At 31.8% G+C, this 23,056-nt stretch overlaps 2 protein-coding genes across 2 annotated transcripts; both read left to right on the top strand.

The window, feature by feature from the left end:
- Nucleotides 1-2,192: 2,192 nt before the first annotated feature.
- On the top strand, nt 2,193-8,497 carry LOC145628405 (linoleate 13S-lipoxygenase 2-1, chloroplastic-like). The gene is made up of 9 exons (XM_081680704.1): nt 2,193-2,629; nt 3,639-3,907; nt 4,638-4,878; nt 5,174-5,494; nt 5,742-5,827; nt 6,017-6,127; nt 6,342-6,643; nt 6,966-7,232; nt 7,560-8,497. Exons 1-9 carry the CDS (start codon nt 2,239-2,241, stop codon nt 8,317-8,319), a joined length of 2,748 nt encoding a protein of 915 aa, XP_081536830.1. The 5' UTR covers nt 2,193-2,238; the 3' UTR covers nt 8,320-8,497.
- A 7,424-nt stretch (nt 8,498-15,921) lies between these two features.
- Nucleotides 15,922-21,621, top strand: LOC145628404 (linoleate 13S-lipoxygenase 2-1, chloroplastic-like). The gene is made up of 9 exons (XM_081680703.1): nt 15,922-16,380; nt 17,716-17,987; nt 18,085-18,325; nt 18,734-19,054; nt 19,160-19,245; nt 19,424-19,534; nt 19,638-19,936; nt 20,268-20,534; nt 20,714-21,621. Exons 1-9 carry the CDS (start codon nt 15,987-15,989, stop codon nt 21,471-21,473), a joined length of 2,751 nt encoding a protein of 916 aa, XP_081536829.1. The 5' UTR covers nt 15,922-15,986; the 3' UTR covers nt 21,474-21,621.
- Nucleotides 21,622-23,056: the final 1,435 nt, after the last annotated feature.

Below are 23,056 nucleotides of genomic sequence, written 5' to 3'. Positions count from 1 at the left end.
TTTTGAAGAAAGCATACTTCACATTATTATTTATGAGAGCATTAAATTATATTCAATGAACTTAAAAGTTATTTATTTATTTTTCTCCATATATATATTTTGCACGATTTGTATCGATCTCATTAGGAATTGAATACATCAAAATGTTTTTATTTTTTTTTATAAAAAATTGCTATCTCCTCATTCTACTTCTTTTTTTTTTAGAAAAAGATATTGTGTTACACAAATTATTAAAAGTAGTTCATACTTCGTGTTTAATTAGTTGGAATTTTTACGGAAATAATAATTGGTCGATGATCAATCAATATTAATTGCTGTAAATTTCTATTTAATTGTATTAATTCAAACTAAGCATTGACTAGTAATAATTGCTTAGAATCTGTTCTCTTCAGCTTAATTTCAGTTCAGTTCAGCTCCTAATTTCCTTCTCTCATAAAATATTCATTTTAGCTCAGTTCAGTTCAGCTCAGTTCAATAAATGTGAACATGTCTTTAGTATGTTAATAAAAGAGAGATTTTTCATTATATACATTACCATTAAACAAACAGAGTACGTAATAGGATTCCAAAAAAATAAAAATAAAAAAAGCAAACAAAGTAATAATAAGAAGTATAAATAAATAAGAATATATTTGTGGATGGACTTTAAACGGAATATTGAAACATCTTTATGGACGTTGATCTGTCGAGAGAGTTTTTACTACTTCACATATATATAAGTATAACAATTGTCACTCAGTATATTATATGTATAATATAACAATTTTCAGTCAAAAAACATATTATAATTATATCAACAATAATTCATCAATGATAACAGTATAACACACCAATTATTCAATTCTGCAATTTTGTATCCATGAGTTGTAACGTGCCAGCCCATAACTCTTAGGAATACGATCGAGTATGTCATACATATCATATTATTAATGATAATTATTGCGTCCTAAAATAAAATAAAATAGAAAATATGGAAAAGAAAAATCCAACCTTTGGCCGGTCTGATAATAAAAATTCAACCTTTAATTAATCTCACAAAAATCCAACCTTTATACCCTACCTTCTTTTATAGATCCGTTTGACCTTGAACCTGTTAAACATGTTATTTTTTTTTTCCCTTTTTTTCTTTCTCCTTCCTCCTTACTTTCTCTTTCCTTCTCCTCCATATTTTCCGGTCACCGACCACAACCACCCAACCACGACCACCAGAACCCACACCCTAATCCCTCCCCCCCCCAAAATTCGAGCCACCCTAACTCCTTCCCCATGAAAACCGACCACCCCAACCCCCTTTCCCATGAAAACCCGACCACCCTAATCCCCAAATCGACCACCCTAATCCCCAAATCGACCACCCTAACCCCCTCCCCTACAAAATCCGACCATCCCTCCCCGTCCCTTGCAAAATTCGACCACCCCCTCTTCCATGAATTAATTTGTGTAAAGTTTGTTTTTTTTTTTTTTTTTTTTTTTTTTTTTTTTGAAATTGGATTAAAACCCATGTAAATGGCTAATTATGGGTGTTACGGGTTTCAGCAAATGGGGATGGGATGGGTTACGATTTTCAGGTGGAATGGGGGATGCGATTTCAGGTGGTGGTCGGTTTAGGGTCGAGGTGGAGAAAGGGTCGGGACAGGGTAGGGATTAGGGTCAGTTTTGGGTCGCCGACAATTGGGATTTGGCGGTGGGTGAGATCGATGGGTGGCTAGCGTTGCACGCGCAGGGGAAGGGGAGTTGCACGCCGGGGAGGGAGGGGGAGAGGGAGTGGTGGCAGAGGAAGGTGGTGGTGGTGGTGGTGGAAAAGGGGATTTGAATTTTTTTTTGTTTTTGTTTTTATTTTTGTTTTATTTTTTTTTTAATAATTAAAAAAACAATTGACCTATTAGTAGTTGACACGTGACATATAACTTACAAAAATCGGTCATCAATAGGTAATGGATCTTTAGATGAAGGTGGGGTATAAAGGTTAGATTTTTCTGAGATTAAACGAAGGTTGGATTTTTATTGTGAGACCGCGCAAAGGTTGGATTTTTAATTTCCATTTTTCCAATAAAATAATTATATGAATATCTGCCCTGTATAAACCACATGGTTCACACAAGCTGTAATTGCATAATATATTCCAAATTTAGTAATATTATAATTCCATGCATGCCCTTCACCATCTATAAAAGGAATAATGTATCATACCAATTTTTTCATCCCAAAAAAAAAAATAAATTTTTATCTAAAATAAAGATGTTGAACACATCCACCAATAATATTAGCAAAACCCCATCACCTTTTTTGTTGCCAAAGCCCTTTGTTAATGGAAATGAAACTAATTTTGTTCAACTATACAATTCATCTAGGGTAAATAATGCATCAATTGGTGCATTATTTTCTAGGAAGTTGTATGGTGGTGGTGGTGCCGTTACTAGGGCACATCGTGGTCAAAATGGCCGCCTTAGAGTTAAGGCAGTGGCAGCCGTAGGTGGTGAACAGGCTGTGAAGGTTAAGGCCACCATTTCAGTACAACCAGCGATTGGTTTATTGAGCAACCTTAATCTTAACCGAGGGCTTGATGATATGACTGATTTGTTGGGTAAATCCATCCTTTTGGAGCTTGTTAGTGCTGAGACTCAATCGAGTAAGTAAATGACACGTTGATATGATATTACTACGAATTTGATATTACTACGAATTTTATTTATGCTTTCTCTACTATTCTATTTAGCGGGTGGATTACTCATAATTTTATGATAGAATCAAAGCATATACACAAACTTTTAAATAAATCGGGTGTACATCCATAATAAAGATGGCTAAAGTAATCAAAAGTTACCCCTGAAATGAATAAATGTTACTCCAATATGCATAAAAGTAACCTAATAGAAATAAAAATTATCTACGCTTTATTAGTATAAAATCACATTTTAAATGACTAAAAATCAATTATTAGTGAGTGAATGTAATTAGATTACCATTATAAAACTTTTTTGTTGTCTATTTATATAAAAATTGTATTAGGTTTAAAGTTATTCAAAAAAAGGCAAAACATTACCCTAAAATTAGGTAAAAATTATCCTTATACTGCTCGATGTACAGTAACATTAATGTAAAGTAGGTGTATACAAAAGTTTTTCAAGCATATATTACTTCTATACAAAGTAAGTAACATGCGCGCAACCAAATAGAAAGTAACATTCAATTCATCTAGTTAAAGAAACTTTAATACAAACGTATTGTTTTTCTAATTTCTTGACAGGACGTACAATTTGAACGACAATCAATTTATTAAGGGTGGACATATATGTTGATACTTGATAATAGAGTGCAATAATTGGACTAATTAATTAACTGTACCAAATGAAATAAAAGTTGGACTAATTAATCTAATTATAGATTATGTGACTTAGCTAGCTCCCTCTAATCCTAAAAGTTCAACTCATTTGACTTTATTTTAAGGCATTTAAGATTTGAAAATTATATTGTGACAAATCTAACAATATCCCACATTTTCACATATAAACTATTCGTAATTTTTTCTTTTCTTTCTAATAAGTAATAACTATATACATGAGTATTTTAAACGGGACATACATAAAAATTAAATGAGTCGAGCTTTTAATAATTTTTGTTGTATGATGTTGTCAAAGAATCGGGATTGGAGAAGGCGACAATCAAAGGATACGCCCACCGAACAAAATCGGAGAAGGGATTGGTAAAATATGAATCAGATTTGGTAGTCCCACCAGAATTTGGAGAAGTTGGTGCTGTACTTATTGAAAACGAACACCATACAGAGATGCACCTCATTGATATTGTCCTTGATGGCTTGCCTTTTGGTTCATTACAATTTAATTGCAATACATGGGTCCATGCCAAATTCGACAACCCTGAAAAAAGGGTTTTCTTTACTAAGAAGGTACGAGTAATACTCTACATAATGAAATACGTTTAGTATTTTAAGTGATACACTTTGATTTTTTTTATTATTTTTTTTTAACTATTTACATATGGAGTATTATTTTTTGAATTAATTTTTTTTTACTTGTATATAATTACTATCAATTTTATACTATAAATTGTCTTTATTGATATATAATTAAATATATTAGAAATCAAACATTTGTCTCGACATGAATGACAACTAACAAGTGCTAGTTTGTCACCAACGGAGTAAAAAAAAAAAAAAAAAGAAAATTAAAACAAAAGAAGAGGGAGTATTTCATATGTTTTTTTTTTTGACCCAAGTATTTCATATGTTTTATACAAATTATTTTATGGTAAGTTTAATTTACTATGTATATGTCATTGACTCTATGTATATCTAGTCTCATAATACAAGACTTATATTAGGTTAGATTCAATTCAATAATTAATGTTAATTATTTTTTATTTGGTATGAATTTTCGACATTAGAACTGTTTCATATTATAAAGTGTTTTCAATTCGGTTTGACTAATTGATAATTATTGGTCACCCAACATGTATGAGGTAGTCGGATTGATTTTATCTAATTATTAATTTTTTTTTTGAATTTTTTTTTTCAAATTTATGGATTTTCAAATAGTTGAAAATTAAATAAAACTCAACATTGAATTTGATATATAATTGTACAATCATTAAGTAACGATTATTTTATATACATATAGTCATACTTGCCATCACAAACACCAGCTGGATTGAAGAAGTTAAGAGAAAAGGAGCTTAAAAGTTTGAGAGGGGATGGAAAGGGGGAGCGCAAGTGCTTTGAAAGAATTTATGATTATGACATTTACAACGATGTTGGCGATCCTGATAGAGATCCTGCATTGGCCAGACCCGCTTTGGGTGGTAGCAAAGAACTTCCTTACCCTCGACGTTGTAGAACTGGACGTCCTCCTGCTAAGACAGGTATTAATTTCATTTCTTTCCATGATCTCTAAGATACACACTCGAAGAGTATAACCAACTATATTTTTTTATTAAATTTAATCAATAAAAACCATAATAGAAAGTAATACCTTAAATCTATTGAAGAAATACAAGTTTATTTTGATAAACAAAATGTGTTCATTAACAATCCTATCGTTGGACCAATTTTAATAAATTGTTGCTAATTTAATTACCAATTTGCCACTTGATGATGAATTGGGGCTTCCTTATATACGCATTCAAACAAATCTTATGAATGCAATTTCATGTGCAGATCCAAGTTCGGAAAGTAGATCTAATACAGTGTATGTACCTAGAGATGAACAATTCTCAGAGGTGAAGCAAGCACAATTTGGTTTCACAACCGTGTACTCGGTGTTGCATGCTGTGATACCATCATTAGAGACTGCCATGGTTGATCCTGATCAAGGATTTCCATACTTCACTGCCATCGACTCGCTATTCAATGAAGGGGTCCATTGTCCTGGATTACAACAAAATGGAGTCTTGCAAAATATGTTACCTAGGCTCATCAGGGCCGTCACTGACATTGAAAAAAACATGCTTCGTTTTGAGCTCCCTAAGATCTTTGACCGTATGAACTTTTTCTAATTACTCAACTTAATTACGTACTAAGTCTTAATATAATGTGTTACTCCGGATTAATCTGACACGCTTTGTCTTAAATCATAACTTTGACTAATGTTGTGTTTAAAGTCAAAGCGTGTCAGATATTCAAGAAAATAATAAAGGGAGTAATAGTTTCAACATAATTGACTGTTTTGACTAATTAAGCTTATAAGTAGTTAATTAATATAGTAAATTTTATGGTTGACTTGCAGGGGATAGGTTTTCTTGGTTTAGAGATGAGGAGTTCTCTCGTCAAACTCTTGCTGGCTTGAATCCTTTGAGTATCAAGCGTGTCACGGTATAATTTGAAACCTAATTTATATACAACTAATACAAGAATTCATAAACGTACTTTCACTATATATAGTTTATGTAAAATGCTAGAGGTCGAATGAAGGCCTAAATAATCACTGAAATGTGCATAATTATCTATTTCGTCTATAAAATAAAATGAAATTGTAATCATGTTAACATGTCATTCTCACAGGAATGGCCACTAAAGAGTAATCTGGATCCTAACATCTACGGTCCACCCGAATCGGCTTTCACAACAGAGCTCATACAGAGCCAGATAAAGGGTTCCATGACTCTTGATCAGGTTATTATAAGATCAAGGCATTTTCGTGAATAAATTAACAACTTTTTCATTATTGTGGGCTCCACAATTGAATAAAATTAAATAAAGTTGTTGGTTTATTCACGAAAATGCCATGTCCCATGAGAAACTATCCATATTTTTTTTATGTGCAATGTATGTAAATGAATATATCATACTTGTTAAGGCGACTAAGAAAAAATGATGATATTGGCAGGCATTGAAAGAAAAGAAGTTGTTTATAATTGATTATCATGACATGTTTATGCCATACGTGAACAAAGTAAGGGAGCAAAAAGGGACAACATTATATGCATCACGAACTTTGTTCATCCTTAATGATGATGGAACACTAAGACCTTTAGGTATTGAATTAACTCGGCCTCCCGTAGATGGGAAGCCTCAATGGAAGCAAGTGTATATGCCGGGAACTAGTGCCACTTCCGGTTGGCTATGGAAGCTTGCTAAGGCACATGTCCTTTCCCATGACTCGGGTTACCACCAACTTATTAGCCATTGGTACGTTCATTTTACCTATTTTTTGCACTTGGATAAGTTACGTTGAATACTTTAAAACCACATATTTTTCTATCCTTTTTTTATTTTTTTATTTTTTTTATTTTTTTTATTTTTAATATACTACACATTAAGGCCTTTAGTCCTGTTCTCATACGTTTATTTTCAGTTAGCTCAGTTCAGTTCAGTTCAGTTCAGCTTCTAATTTTCTTCTCTTATGAAATATTCATTTCAGTTCAGTTCAGTTCAGTTAATGAGAACAGGTCCTTAACTTACGTTAAATATTTAATTTGTACCTAAACATATGTTTACTTGATGATTGTAGGCTTAGAACTCATTGTTGCACGGAACCTTACATAATTGCTGCAAATCGTCAATTGAGTGAAATGCACCCAATATATAGGCTATTGCACCCTCATTTTCGATACACCATAGAGATCAACGCTCTTGCTCGACTAGCTTTGATTAATGCAGGCGGTATCATTGAGGGCTCCTTCTCACCCGGGAAGTATGCCTGTGAAATTAGCTCTGTCATTTATGGCTTGGAGTGGCGATTTGATCATGAAGCCTTACCAAATGACCTTATTAGCAGGTAATTTAAATTAAAATACACTTTTGCAACATCAATTTGGTTGGTAATAATGAAGCATGAATTAATTAATTAACTAGACACGAATTTACTCCTTAATTCATGTTATCCATGGTGTAAATTGAACAAACACTATTGTAACAATTAAAATCTTGTCAAACATATCAGTTAATTAATTAATACGGAATAGAAAATAATATACATAGCCCTTATGGGCTTATGACTACTTATAAAGTTATAAGAATTTAAAATTGAGAAATATAAATGAAAACATAACATTTATTTATACTGATTTGCAACGTTATTTTGTAATGTATTCCTTTATTATAGGGGATTGGCAGAAGAAGATCCATCAGCACCACACGGATTAAAGCTAATAATAGAGGACTACCCATACGCGAATGATGGCTTAGAGTTATGGTCTATCCTAAAGCAATGGGTGGCAGATTACGTGAACCACTACTACAAAGATCCGAGCCTAGTAGAATCGGACCAAGAGCTTCAAGCTTGGTGGACCGAGGTAAGAACCGTAGGGCACGGAGACAAGAAAGACGAGCCATGGTGGCCGAACCTCAAAACAAACGAAGACCTAATCCAAATTGTAACAACCATTATATGGGTTACTTCAGGGCATCATGCCGCCGTAAACTTTGGACAATATGCCTACGCGGGTTACTTTCCTAATAGGCCTACTGTGATGAGGGCTAAGATGCCTACAGAAGACCCCACTATTGACGAATGGAAACACTTTATTGATAAACCCGAGGAGACCCTACTTCGAAGTTACCCTTCTCAAATACAAGCTACTAGAGTAATGGCAATTTTGGACGTACTTTCGGGTCATTCACCCGACGAGGAATATCTAGGTGAGAGTATGGAGCCTTCTTGGGAGAATGAACCTATGATTAAGGCGGCTTTCGAGAAGTTTAACGGGAGATTGAAGGAGTTGGATGGGATCATTGATGAGAGGAATGCTAATGAGAACTTAAGGAATAGAAATGGAGCTGGTGTTGTGCCTTATGAATTGTTGAGGCCATTTTCTGAACCTGGTGTTACTTCTATGGGAGTTCCTAATAGTATTTCCATTTAGAATAAACATTATATTCATTAAGTTGCACAAGAGCATGCATAATTGTGACAATTAAGTTGCTAGTTCTTTCAAGCAAAAATAATAAAGATTGAAATTGAAAGTGAGCAAATGAAAAAATGTCCTTTCGATTGTGTGCACTTTTTACAATAAAATAATGGAATGTTATTTTGTCTTTCTTTTAATTATTCTTTCTATATATTTCTTGAATTTTAGCGTTATAATTTCTAAGTTCTACTTGGTATTATGCTTATTTAAAACAAAATGCACGAATAATACTCTTCTAAAACCATATCATTCAATCAACAGAATTAAAAAGCTTTTTTGGTTAGGCTAGAAAATTTGTGTTGTTGTAAGATAATAAAAACATAGAGCGAGGAGTAAAACACATGAAAGAGTTTAAATGATATGTAGTATTATATCCCGAAATTAATTATAATAACATGACTAATGGAATAACCATTTGAAATCAAAACTAAAGACGACAATTGAACGAACTTTTTAATTACGTATAATACATCATACAAAATATCTACACTTCCGCATCATAACAAAGAGCTACACAATTGGGCCTTAGATAATTGAATTAGGAAAGATTTTCTTATGGAATGATATTACAATAATTAAATAGGAAATAACAACTTTTCATAAATATTGTTAAAAAAAAAAATCATAAATAAATATTGTTTTTTGTCTTACTAACAATTACTCGTAAAATATGTCAATTTTTTCCACGTAGGAAATCAAAGCTTGCGTATCAACAATGACGTACTTTGGAATATCTTATTTGGAAATTTGTGTTTACTTATTAAAATAGGAATTGGACCACTTAATAAAAATGTTTTGCATGGGGATAAGGTGTAAACGTGATATCCATGGATCAAATCGACCAATAAGAACCCTTCATTTGGGATTTGTAGATATACTTTAAGAATTATAATCCGTATTTAACTAAATAACTAATAAATTGACAAACTTTCAAGAACGTCTTTATCGTACTATTGATCGAGTTATCAATTATCACCTTAAATAGCAAGTTTCGTCTCTCACTCCCCCTAATAATGCACCTATTGACTTATAAAATTTAAAGTGTAATTACAAATAAAATCATTGAGAGAGTGAGGAATAGCTCAAGTGGTTAGAGCTTCCCTCCCGATTCCAGGAGATCCTAGGATCGATTCTCACCCCCGCCCTTGTGGCACTCTAAACACCAAAAAAAAACAAATAAAATCATTGATGTTTTTTTATAATACTGACATTTTTGTGAAAATGTGACTATATTAAAATTATTGACAATTATTTTAGAGGTCGGAAATGACTTGTCAATATATCATACATTCGACATCTTCTTATAAAACTAGTGAGCAAACTGTATAGACAAATTCAAATAAGGTTTAATTAATTATTTTTTATTTTCAACTTAAACAATTTTTATAAGGTTTGAAGTAATTAAAGTCTTAAAGATTAGATAAATAAAATGCATCATAATTGAATAATTTTTTTAAGGGTAATGTTATATGTAGCCTTTAGCCAGGGTTACAAATAAGCATTTAATATCTTTTCTAATTTGGTAATTCGCATTAATTTGGGAATGCATAACAAAATAATGAGCTAATCAGTGTAATTAATGTTATATTTCATTTATTTTTTTCCATATTAAAGTTTTTGCATGTAGCTTGGAGTTAGGACTTAGGACTATGTATAATAACCAGTACCTTTTCCTTTTTTAACTAACTAATTGACATTATACTGTATTTAGGCCCTGTTTGATTCACCTTAATTTTGCTGAACTGAAATTATTTTTACTGAACTGAACTTATTTTTATTGAACTGAACTTATTTTTATTGAACTGAACTGAAATTATTTTTACTGAACTGAAATTATTTTTACTGATTTTCTATTATAATTCTTCTTTAAGAAAACTGAATTTATCTGAACTAAACTTATTTTTACTGAACTGAAATTAATTTTAATGAACTGAACTTAATTTTACTGAACTGAACTTATTTTTACTTAATATTATTTTTTTAAGGTGAAGAGAACAGTGCCTTATCAGTCAAGTCTTGAAAATTACTGTAATTTAAAGAGATATTTAGTCAGAAAACACTATTTGTAACATTGTTGGTTCAAACATCAAATCAAATCCTATTTTAAAATAAAAATCCATAAACGTATATTATCCCACTATTGATGATGATTGTCAACCACACGGTTTCAAAAGTTAATACTTAACAACACCCTTGTTTTCTTACCTTACCTTAATTTGGGAATACATACGCTACATCTAGGTGTATCTACACGGAGAATATATAAGACTAGCTAGATTGTAATAAATTCTCTAGTCTATTCCATATAACAAGGGTATTTTTCTTCTTGCTTGCTGAAATGTTGTAATCTCAGTATAGAAAATGGAACAAAACAAGTACATACATTGAATTTAGTTTAAGATGTGAGTTTATGTTCCTTTCCATACCATTAAAGCTTGCAGGCTTGTTTCTATAGAATGAATTATACTGGCATTTTGCTTCTTTGATTTGTAGGTAGGGTGTACATTATTTTATTTTATTTTCAATGTTTTTTTAATGCATCATTTTCTTTTCGCTATTTATATATATACATACACCTTATTTGATTATTTTTTTGAGATTTATATGTAAGAAAATGTATAATCACGTTTCACGTATAGTCTTATACGGAGTAATATCATATTCCATTCATTATATGTCCTCAAAGGATATCTTGAAAAAAGAAAAATTAAAATTATATACATTAATAATACTTATATATGTTATATAAATTGACAAGCATGAAACTCCAACGTAATTTTGTCTTGTATGTATTTTTGCTCCAAACCCTTCGTGACAGCTGGACGTAAATGGAGTATGAGTCTTGAAAATATGCCACATTACTAGTACAAGTGATAAATTTAGGGTTTGTCATTTACTAATGATTGGCCCGGGTAACAATGACTATTACGTTGTAGCAACATGTTACTCGTAAGTACATGGTAGTTGTTTTATTGTGCATGGTCCATTTTTCAAGTCAATAAAAACAAAGAAAATAAATCTCTAGTAATTTTCATTGAACATTGTCTACATCTATGTGTGATTATTATCACTTTATTAATTTATATCTAAAATGATATAAAAAAAAGGATCATCACTAATCATTAAACAGAGTAGATTTTATTTATTTAATTGAAAATAGTTACATGTAGATTCTATTATGAGTAATAACTAAAAAAAATTAGCTGTTGTAATACCCGTAACTATGTTGTACTAGCTAATTAATCAATTGATGTGAAACTATTTTTATTTGGTTTTTATTTGGTTTTTTTTTTCAATACACTAATATGACAATTAATTAAATTTTATAATTGTGTAATTTTAAAATTATAAAAATTTAATATGCTGAAAAAATATAATGAAACATTGGTGTCAAAAAAAAAATAAAAAAATAAAAAAATAAAGAAACATTAGTGTTGCCTTTTGCTGAAATAACCGGTGAATAACCAAATTAAAATTATACTCCGTAATCCGAAAAACACAATTCATGTTGTACAATTCAGTTTTTATAAGCAACCAAAGACAAAATATGTTAAACCTTATCAAAATTCATGTTGTATATAGGTCCACTGCACTAATGTGGACTGGGTCTCAAAACGTTTTACTTACTATTTCTTTTTTGAAAAAAATACAATTCCAAAAATATACGCATGTGGTGTTGTCTACTTCAATAGTTAGAGCACATAATGAGCAATTAAATGTGTAGTCTCTTGGTCCTTTAATGATTTAACGACTTTAGTATATATTTGTTTTAATTATTTGATTATGAATTGTTATAATTATTGTACATAGTACTTCTTTACTTTACTCTTTACACAAACTACTTATATTCTTTAATGTTTTAACAACTTTTAAATTTGATTGTTTTAACTATTTGATTATGAATTGTTATAATTGTACATAGTGATTATACTTCCTTAATCCTTACCTTACACAAAACCTCACCTCTTGCTCACTTTCGCATTCTAGCAATTATAAAATAACTGCTGATGTTTATTAGATGTTGTTTGAGTCATTATTATAATTATGAAAAAAAATAAATATATTAAGAGATCGAAAAGTTTTTCTGTTAATTAAACGGTTTAATGTGTTAACTCTAGTGCTTATATTACTCCATAAAAATTGCCACCAACATGGTCAAACTTTGGCATGCAAAATTATTTTTGTTTGCTTCAGTTCACCAAAAAGTAAATACATACAGAATTTGCTTTCTTATTTAAAAACTCTAGTTAGCATCAATATGGAGTGAATAGAACCATTAAATTAATCACATACAAAATGTCATGCAATTTAAAGAGAGATTTAGATCTAACAAATACATGATCTAACATTTGAATTAAATAAAACATTTATCATTTCAGCAAAGCTACGACTATCATTGCATATCACACATTCCTTATACCCTACTCTTCTATGTCGACGTCAAATATCCTAGTTTGTTTGTTTGTTTTTTTTTTTTTTTTTTTTTTTTTGAATAGTTAATAATATAATATTATCCTAGTTAATAATATAAGACATAAGCAGTTTCAATCATGGTTACTCAACCAAGCTTCATTTACTCGGCATTTTGTAATAATACAAATCAGATTTAGAGTCAATTGATATTTTAAAAAATATATAATCTTGGGTTTGAATTATAAAAGCTCAAGGTAAGCTAGATTCTTCAAGAACGAACTCTGATCTCTATCTATACTAATTAAATTAGGCAAAATTGGCCTCAATACTTTGAACTATGGTTTGAGTGCACCCAACACTCTATACTTTTCTTAGTAGTCAAAACACCACAGATTAATGACTTGGGTGCAAAGCGCACCTTTCGTGAGTTTTCTGACTACCATTTGGTGAATTTTCTCGATTTGCGTGCCGAAAAATATTCAGTAAAGGTTTTGAGAGTCATTTTAACTCTTAGGGTTCCAAATTGAGCTCGAAACAAGCAAAAAAATAGCGTAAATGACTCAACTCGGCTGAAAAAACAATGACACGCAAATCGAGATGTTTTATAACACGCTAAACGAATCATGTATGCTTTTCTTTGCTTGTTTCGAGTTCAATTTAGGCCCTTTAAGGGTCAAAATGACTTCCCAAAATCTTTACGAGACATTTTTCGGCATGCAAATCGAAAAAAAAAGTTTAATTCATCGGCTCCGGTGAGAACGGTGGCCGGAAAACTCACTATAAGTGTCATTAGTTTGTAGTGTTTTGGCCACTAAGCAAATTACAAAGTGTTGGGTGCACCTAAGCCATAGTTCAGAGTGTTGAGGCCAATTTTTCCATTAAATTATTGTAAGTTACTTGACATTTTTGTAATAGTATAGGTCAGATTTAGAGTCGGTTGAAATTTTTAAAAATTATGAGTATTATTTAATACCGGGTTTGAATCATTAACCCGCAAGCTAGATTATTCATGAACTCTCTGTCCATACTACTAAATTATTGTTGGTCTTATTAAGTTGATATGTGCTCTGGAGTGGATGTCCATGCATTATGAATTTATTGGTTTAAGTTCATTGCAACATGCATGTCAAGTACAACATAATGTCGTTCAACTTTCAAATCATAAAATAAAAATAATAAGTAAACCTCTCAATTATTAAATGCCTCCAACGATACTGATTTACCAAATCTGATCTTGTAATAATGTTGTGAGATGACAGTTTCGTACTCCATTGCTCGATTAACATTTAACTGTGGATATTTTTACGATGGTCGTTTGAAATATGACTACCTTATTATTTTAATGATAAACAATATGAGCGATCTATTTTTTCACTCTATAAATTGGACACAATTAGTATTCTAATTTCTAAAATGCAAATATAATTTTTGAAAATTTTAATCCAACATAAAATAAATATTTTTTGAGAAACTATAAAATAAGAGTAAAAATTACATAAATAAAATTAAAAATTTGATAAATCAAAAAAATGTTGATAATAATATATTATAGCAAAAATAGAGTAATATGATTAATAACTTGGATAAAAATACTTTAATTATGCACTATATAATCATTAAAATATTATGATAGTCATATATCAAACGACCACTATAGAATTTTCATTTAACTGTGGCTTGAGAGTGATTTTTCTTAAGAACAAACTACCCGACCTTTTAACCTATAAAGGTAATGTTTGGAAAAATTAGCGATAGCAGGTTTCTTTTACAAGTCGAGTAGCGGATAACTGTTAATTAGTTGTGGGTAAAAGTTAGCTGTTAATGTAGCGGTTAATAATACAAGTTTTTGGCAAAAATAACGGATGAAATGTTAACATACAGTAAAAATATATACATGCATTATATTTATAAAGTAAACTAATTAAATTTGTCAAAAGCTATTGGCTACCTTTCAAACGCTAATATTATTAACGTTTGACAAAAATTACTTAAACACTACATCTACCGCTAAGTCTCTAACCGCTACATGAATCACTTTCTTGCCAAACACACTTTATTTTTCGTAATAATGTTTTGAGTTGGTCCAAAACTAACCGCTACCCAAAACACAACCACCAAAGGCCCAAATTATAGACTCGTTTCATCTTAATAACATGAAGTGTTTTTTTTTATTTTTTTTATATCGATTAGAGACTTGATCATTTGGTAGTATATTACTTAATTAGGAGTTAGCCAAACATATTTGGTTGTGGATAATATAAGACACTTTATTTGACAATTATGGGAAATTTGAGTTACCAAGAGAAGAAATTTGGTTATTAAAATTGTTTTATCCTACATGTCCATTTTTTATAGTCATCAACCAAACAAATCCTCCATTTTCAAATTCAAATGATTTTCCAATTCCCCCATTTTATTTGTTCAGCCAAACAATACCTTATAAAATATTTGATTTGATTTGTTGTTGTTTTTTTTTTTTTTTTTTTTTTTTTTTTTTTTTTTTTGTCAAAAAATAGTTCGTTCTCCAACACTACTATTTGTTTGACTATTATCACGGGAGCTGAGGGTATTAGATAATTTTAGAGATGTACATAATATCATATAAGTATATAACTAATATATAAAACTAAACTTTTAGTTAGGTGACGAGGCAGCGACATTATATTTTTGCTTTTTACCTTTTTAGGTAACTATTATATTGTTCTCCAATATATTATCCTTTATTAAAGTAAATTAAAGCTTGATTTACCATTTCACCTGTTAATATTACTTGATCGAGATCTTAAAGGTAGTGTAGGGTTAGAATCACCAATTAAGTAAGGATAGTTGAGGAACTCGTGGCCTATATTATGGGGATCCCCTGGCCTTTCAAATGTAAGACAATTTGATCGATGTGCCCACAATGTGGGGGTAAATTCAACAGTTCAACACTTGTAATTATCTTCCTCTCAAATGTAACTACGTACATCACATGAATAGGGAAACAATAAAATTTCAAAATGACCAAAAACGTCTTGCATGTGTACGTACTCTCTTATTTTTGCTAAATTCCAAAATTTGTAAATTTACTTGCAAGCCCTCATCACCTTCTATAAAACACACAAACCTATTATTATTATTATTATTCCATTATTCAATAATCACTTCTTTTTCTCTTTACTATTGGTTAAAAATTCTAACCAAAAAAGAAAAAGAAAAAGAAAAAGAAAATGTTGAACACATCCACCAATAATATCAACTTATTACTATTACCAAAGCCTTTTTTAGGAGAAAAAGGTGAACAAAATAATGTTCAACTGTTTAATTCTTCTAGGGTTCATAAGGCATCATCACTTGGTGCATTATTTTTGTCAAGAAAGTTGTATGGTAGTGATGGTGTTGTAACTAGGGCACATTGTGCTCGAAACGGTGGCCGCCTTAGAGTTAAAGCAGTAGCAACCACAGATAGTGAACAAGCTGTGAAAGTTAAGGCCACCATCTCGGTAAAACCAACTGTTGGTGGGTTTTTGACCAACGTTGGCTTCACCCGAGGGCTTGATGATATTACTGATGTGCTTGGTAAAACCCTCCTCTTGGAGCTTGTTAGTGGTGAGACACAAGAAAGTAAGTAAAAAAGAAAAACTACCTTAATATTCTCTAAATAATAATTTTAAAGACGGAGTTAAATTTTACTCTGTAGATTGAAGCTAAAAGTCCGTTCCTGTAGTTGAGGCAAGATCTACTTTCATGATAGATTAGCTTATTTTGTGACAACGTAACTTATTCGAAAGGTGGCATTTTATTGTCTATTAATAAACTAACTAGTGTATGTTGAATAGTCTCACTTGGCCTAAGACTCCCTCAATGATTGATGCATTGAGGCCTGAGATTTGTTTAAGGATAGTTTTACAATGACTACACTGCGGACTAATCGAAGTTTTTATTGTTTCCCAATTAATTTTGTAGGTTGTGACTTTATTACTTTAATTTAATGAAGAAAAGGGTACACCTCAACTGCTCAAGTACCATGCATAAAATTATTAAAATTTCAAAGGTTGTTGATATAAGCTAGATAGAGTCACTTTATACTCTTTTAGGAAAGGCTCTTAAACTCAACGGTGTGAATTAGACAGATATACGTTAATACGTACTACTAGTATAATACAATTGCAACTAACACTTAAAGATTGATTTTCAACCAAGGTTATTTAGAAATTAATCGATTGTACCAAATCTAATATGAAGATCGAACATCCTTGATGATTTCTTTACTATATATATTTATGGTTCCAACAAATCAAAATATTTCGTACTAGAATAAACTTGCTTTTGTGTTTGATTAGATAGAATATTATGTCTCTATATACTGTATATTTAATTGGATCCAAAGCTGTACTAATTTTAGTTTTCATTTTGTTTTTTTTTTTTAAAAAAAAGTTATATTTGTTTGTGAAAAAAGCTAAGCTATAAACGTGACAACTGATTTTGAATAGAGAAAGTAACGGTACGTATTGAATAGAAGAGATAAGACTAGATTGTATTATGCCATTAAAGGTAAGATAAGATCACAGGTATTTATATATTTTTTTTTCATTTACTAAAAATGTCCAATTAATTTTTTTTTACAGTGTAGCACTTTCCTACATATTATTTTGGTAGATTAATGAATTTATTTTTACTTAAATGAAGACAAAAAGGGTACAACTCAACTACTCTAGTACCATGCAATACGCATACAAACTCTCAAAGGATAAATTAGTCATTTAAACTACACGATAATGTGACAACTAATTTTGAATAGGGAAAGTAATTGTACGTACGTGTTATGTAGAGGAGATAAGAGGAGATTGCATTAAGCAATTAGAGATAAGATAAGAAATGGACGTACTAATTATTTTGTTTTATTACTTACTAACAATAAGTCCAATTTGACTTTTTTTTTTTCCTATTACTGTGTAGAAACGGGATTGGAGAAGGCAACGATCAAAGGATACGCCCATCGTTCAAAGTCGTCCGAGGATGGAATAGTGAAATATGAAGCTGATTTTGTGGTTCCACCAGAATTTGGAGAAGTTGGTGCTGTACTTGTCGAAAATGAACACCACAAAGAGATGTTCCTCACCGAGATCCACCTCGATGGGTTGCCACTAGGTTCAGTACATTTTTCTTGCAATTCATGGGTGCACGCTAAGTATGACAACCCTGAAAAAAGAGTCTTCTTCACTAATAAGGTGTGTATGCAATATATAAAAAATATTAATTATCGCGTAATAATATAATATGTAATTAATGGACTAATTAATTTGCAATGGTGTGATATATTTGTAGTCGTACTTGCCATCACAAACACCAAGTGGATTGAAGAAGTTAAGAGAGAAAGAGCTTGAAAATATGAGAGGGGATGGAAAAGGAGAACGTAAGAACTTTGAGAGAATTTACGATTATGACACTTACAATGACCTTGGTGATCCAGACAAAGATGCCGCATTGTTGAGACCAGTATTGGGTGGTAGTAAAGAGCTTCCTTACCCTAGACGTTGTAGAACAGGACGTCCTCCTACTAAGACAGGTATGTACCACAGTAGCATCTTATTCCATTTTTTTCGATATATTTTTAATATAATTCAACTTTAACGGTTGTCATTTTGTATACTCGTAAAACTCTAACCATAAATAAATCTATAATTACAAAGTACTACGTGTCTTCTCCTGAGGACATTTCCAAAAACATCTTACGTACTAGCATAATTGTAAAAAATTAGAATTATTGCTCCTAATTAACAATATGTGACACAAATCCTCCCACTATAGTAGTTGTATACTTGTATGTGTACCTCACAACTACAAACAAGATAACATCTCATTATCTCAACAAATTTTTAAAGCAAGCTAATTAACCAATTTAATACACAATAAAAACTCTAGATAAATTTTTATTAAGACATAATTACAAGCAAATTTTACGTACAATATGCAGATCCAAGTTCAGAGAGCAGAGCCAACAGTGTATATGTACCTAGAGATGAAACATTCTCCGAGTTGAAGCAGACACAATTCGGGTTCAAAACCGTGTACTCGGTGTTACACGCCGTTGTACCATCATTAGAGACCGCGATGGTTGATCCCGACCTCGGCTTTCCATACTTCACGGCCATAGACTCACTCTTCAACGAAGGGGTTAATTGTCCCGGCTTGCAAAAACATGGGTTCTTACCGGATATGTTGCCTAGGCTCATTAGAGCTGTTTCGGACCTTGAAGATAATATGCTTCGTTTTGAAGTCCCTAAGATATTTGATCGTACGTACATTACTTAAGACTTTCCTATGTATTAATTCCTTTGATATTATTAAATTCGACGAATTTGAACTAATTAACCAACAAGGAATTTTTTGGTTGATTTAGGGGATAGGTTTTCTTGGTTTAGAGACGAAGAATTCTCTCGTCAAACTCTTGCTGGCTTAAATCCCTTAAGCATCAAGTGTGTTACGGTATGATATGCAAAACTATATATTATATAGTTTGTATATGAATCAAATTTATAAGATATTACTAGTTGAATTCAACATATTTTGTAAGTGATGTTACTATTATATAAAGTATCAATATATATGCTAATTAGCGTATTCCATAGCTTAGGATATGATCTTATGTGTAACAATTTTGTAGGAATGGCCGCTAAAGAGTAGCTTGGATCCGAAAATTTACGGCCCACCCGAATCAGCTTTGACTACAGAGCTTGTGCAAAGTCAGATAAAAGGATCCATGACTGTCGAGGAGGTAATTAAATCATATTTGAATCGATTAATTATTTTGTGCTCTCTATAATCACAAATTTTCGGAGGTTGTAATTAACTAAATTAACAATTACATTATATTGCAGGCTTTGAAAGAGAAGAAGTTGTTTATAATAGATTACCATGATGCATTTTTGCCTTATGTGAACAAAGTAAGGGAGCTCAAGAGGACGACTTTGTATGGATCTCGAACTTTGTTTATCTATGACAATGAAACACTTAGACCTCTAGCTATTGAATTAACTCGGCCTCCATGTAATGGGAAGCCTCAATGGAAGAAAGTTTATATGCCGGGAACTAGTGCCACTTCTGCTTGGCTTTGGAAGCTTGCTAAGGCTCATGTCCTCGCCCATGACTCTGGCTATCACCAACTTATTAGCCATTGGTACGTCGTGCACGGGCTTGGCCCAGTTTTCATAGCGAGAAACAAAAATTGTTCTCATATGGTATTTTCGTAAATAAACCAACAACTTTATCCAATCACCATTAATTGTGGAGCCTACAATAATGAAATAGTTATTAAATTATTTACGAAAATGCCATGTGAGAAACAATTTTAGTTTCTCATTATGAGAAACTTGTATTTACCCGTTGTGCACCATTATATTATATTGCTAGAGAAAAGTAAATCTAACCTTTATTAAGTATAGTATTTGGATGATCAATAGGCTTGTGGACGGACTAACTAAGTTTTCTTGTTTACTTGTTAATTGTAGGCTTAGAACACATTGTTGCACGGAACCTTACATAATAGCAGCAAATCGTCAATTGAGCACAATGCACCCAATATATAGGTTGTTACATCCTCATTTTCGGTACACCACCGAGATCAATGCCCTTGCTCGATTAGCTTTGATTAATGCAGGTGGTATCATTGAAAGTTCCTTCTCACCGGGGAAGTACTCTTTGGAGTTGAGCTCCGTTATCTATGGATTGCAGTGGCGATTTGATCATGAAGCCTTACCAGCCGACCTTATAAGCAGGTATATAGTTTAAACTACTACCTCCATTTTAAATCATGTGCAACAACTGAATATTATTTTTTGTGAGACATAAAAAGTTTAATTGTTGCACAAATAGAGATAGTAACTCTTATTTTGAAATTCCATAATAATTATACTAAAGTTTCATGTATAATTTTTGTCGAACTTAAATTATATAGAGGAATGGCCGAAGAAGATCCATCAGCACCACATGGACTAAAGCTAACAATAGAGGACTATCCATACGCGAGTGATGGCTTAGAGTTATGGTCAATTATAAAGCAATGGGTGACCGATTATGTGAACCACTACTACAAAGATCCGAGCCTAGTAGAATCGGACCAAGAGCTTCAAGCTTGGTGGACCGAGGTAAGAACCGTAGGGCACGGAGACAAGAAAGACGAGCCATGGTGGCCGAACCTTAAAACAAACAAAGACCTAATCCAAATTGTGACAACCATCATATGGGTGACTTCAGGGCATCATGCAGCCGTAAACTTTGGACAGTATGCCTACGCGGGTTACTTCCCTAATAGGCCTACTGTCATGAGGGCTAAGATGCCTACAGAAGACCCCACTGACGAGGAGTGGAAACACTTCCTCGAAAAGCCCGAGGAGACACTACTTCGAAGTTATCCTTCTCAAATACAAGCTACTAGGGTAATGGCAATATTGGACGTGCTTTCGGGTCATTCACCCGACGAGGAGTATCTAGGTGAAAATATGGAGGCATCTTGGGAGGAAGATCCTATGATAAAGGCGGCTTTCGAGAAGTTTAACGGGAGATTAAAGGAGTTAGAAGGGATCATCGACGAGAGGAACGCTAATGAAGCTTTGAGGAATAGAAATGGAGCAGGTGTTGTGCCTTATGAATTGTTGAAGCCTTTCTCTACTCCTGGTGTCACTGCTATGGGAGTTCCAAACAGCATCTCTATCTAATAATGTAAAACATCATTGGAATAAATAATGATAGAATAAAATTTATGTAACACATATGTAGTTTATGAAGTCTACATACAATAATAGATCTATGCACAAGTACGTGTTACTCTAAGATCCATGAAAGTTGTTGGGACTTTTGATTATAGTAAGTTCAATGAAGTAGTTGTGGCTTTGGTAAAGTACGTCTTTGCAGAAATGATTTCTCTCTTTATCATAATTTTTATGTATATACTTTCTCTGTTTTTATTTACTTGCAACACACCTCTTTAGAATTAATGTAAAGATGGATGAAGGATGTGTCTGATTTAATTACGTGCCTTGTAATTATAGGTCCAATCTAGACTATCTAGTCCAGTTCACAATTGAGCCCACAATATATCTAGTACTCCGTATCTCTAATCAACCGAACACTATTTTTAGTTTTTTTTTTTTTTTTTTATAATTTTTTTTTCTTATTTATAATCAAGGTTCACTTTCTCATTTAACAACCAAAATAAATAAATAATAATAATAATAAAATTGTAACTTCAATCGTGGCAAATTAGGTTATGGTTACATTTTTTTTTTGTTTTGAAAAATTTTGGTTACATACGTACTGCATCATTTTTTTTTTTTTTTTTTTTGCTTCAGAAGAGGTAAACAAATTTTTGTTACTTGTACTGTATAGTTAGTTGTTTTTTTTGAAGGGGGAGATCTGTATAGTTAGTTGTTTAGTACTTTGTATTACACTCTTTCTTATTTATAGGGGTTGCTTATTCAGTGGGGTTACTTATTATAAGTAACCCATGAGTCCATGACCGACTGAATAACCCCAAAATAAGTAACTGACTGATTGAGTAACAATAACCCCTACTCCGTATAAGTAATTTCGGTCATACGGTGTGGCTGTAGAATAAGCACCGAAAGATAATACGAAGTAGAAAACAAATAAGTATGTACTTTTTGTTATTTTAGTTTAGTGATTAGAAATACAATTAAGATACATTATAATACTTGCTTTATTTAGACTTTCGTCATTTTTAAACTTCTCAATCTCTAGTACTACGAGTCATCAATAATTCATTATTTTGATATTGTACTAAATTGGTCCAAATTACTAGTCGTTAATGACTAGTAATAATGTCTGTAGTAATTAAAATCTTGTTGGTAGTTTGGTACTAAGTTGGCAATCATTTTATGTAGGACTGTTCACATTTACTTAACTGAACTGAACTGAACTGATTGGAGTTGAACTGAACTGAACTGAATTGAGCTGAAATGAATATTTTATGAGAGAGGAAAATTAGGAGCTGAACTGATATGAACTGATTGGAGTTGAACTGAACTGAACTGATTAGAGCTGAACTGAATTGAACTGAACTGTAATTAAGTAAATGTAACAGGCTCGTAGTATACAAAATTATTTTATTTTGATAGCTGTTACGTAGTACGTAGAATTTGGGCTTTGATTGATACTAATTATAGAGCAACTTTTTATGATACTAAGTGAATACCAACTAAGCAAAAATTAGTACCAAAAAGGTTATGAACTTAGAGTCATAAATAAGGATAAAGGGCTTGAAATAGTCTTGATGAACACT

This window comes from Chenopodium album, chromosome 4, assembly GCF_948465745.1.
Source record: "Chenopodium album chromosome 4, dcCheAlbu1.1, whole genome shotgun sequence".
NCBI classification, from domain to species: domain Eukaryota; kingdom Viridiplantae; phylum Streptophyta; class Magnoliopsida; order Caryophyllales; family Amaranthaceae; genus Chenopodium; species Chenopodium album.
This window is presented reverse-complemented; position numbering and strand designations above follow the sequence as displayed.

Excerpts from the sequence above, each read along its gene's own strand:
- LOC145628405 (XM_081680704.1), top strand. The coding sequence starts at position 2,239 with ATGTTGAACACATCCACCAATAATATTAGCAAAACCCCATCACCTTTT. Across the intron at positions 4,879-5,173 it reads ACGTCCTCCTGCTAAGACAG|ATCCAAGTTCGGAAAGTAGA; the intron begins GTATTAATTTCA and ends TTTCATGTGCAG. Across the intron at positions 5,828-6,016 it reads TGAGTATCAAGCGTGTCACG|GAATGGCCACTAAAGAGTAA; the intron begins GTATAATTTGAA and ends TCATTCTCACAG.
- LOC145628404 (XM_081680703.1), top strand. The coding sequence starts at position 15,987 with ATGTTGAACACATCCACCAATAATATCAACTTATTACTATTACCAAAG. Across the intron at positions 19,246-19,423 it reads TAAGCATCAAGTGTGTTACG|GAATGGCCGCTAAAGAGTAG; the intron begins GTATGATATGCA and ends ACAATTTTGTAG. Across the intron at positions 19,535-19,637 it reads GATCCATGACTGTCGAGGAG|GCTTTGAAAGAGAAGAAGTT; the intron begins GTAATTAAATCA and ends ATTATATTGCAG.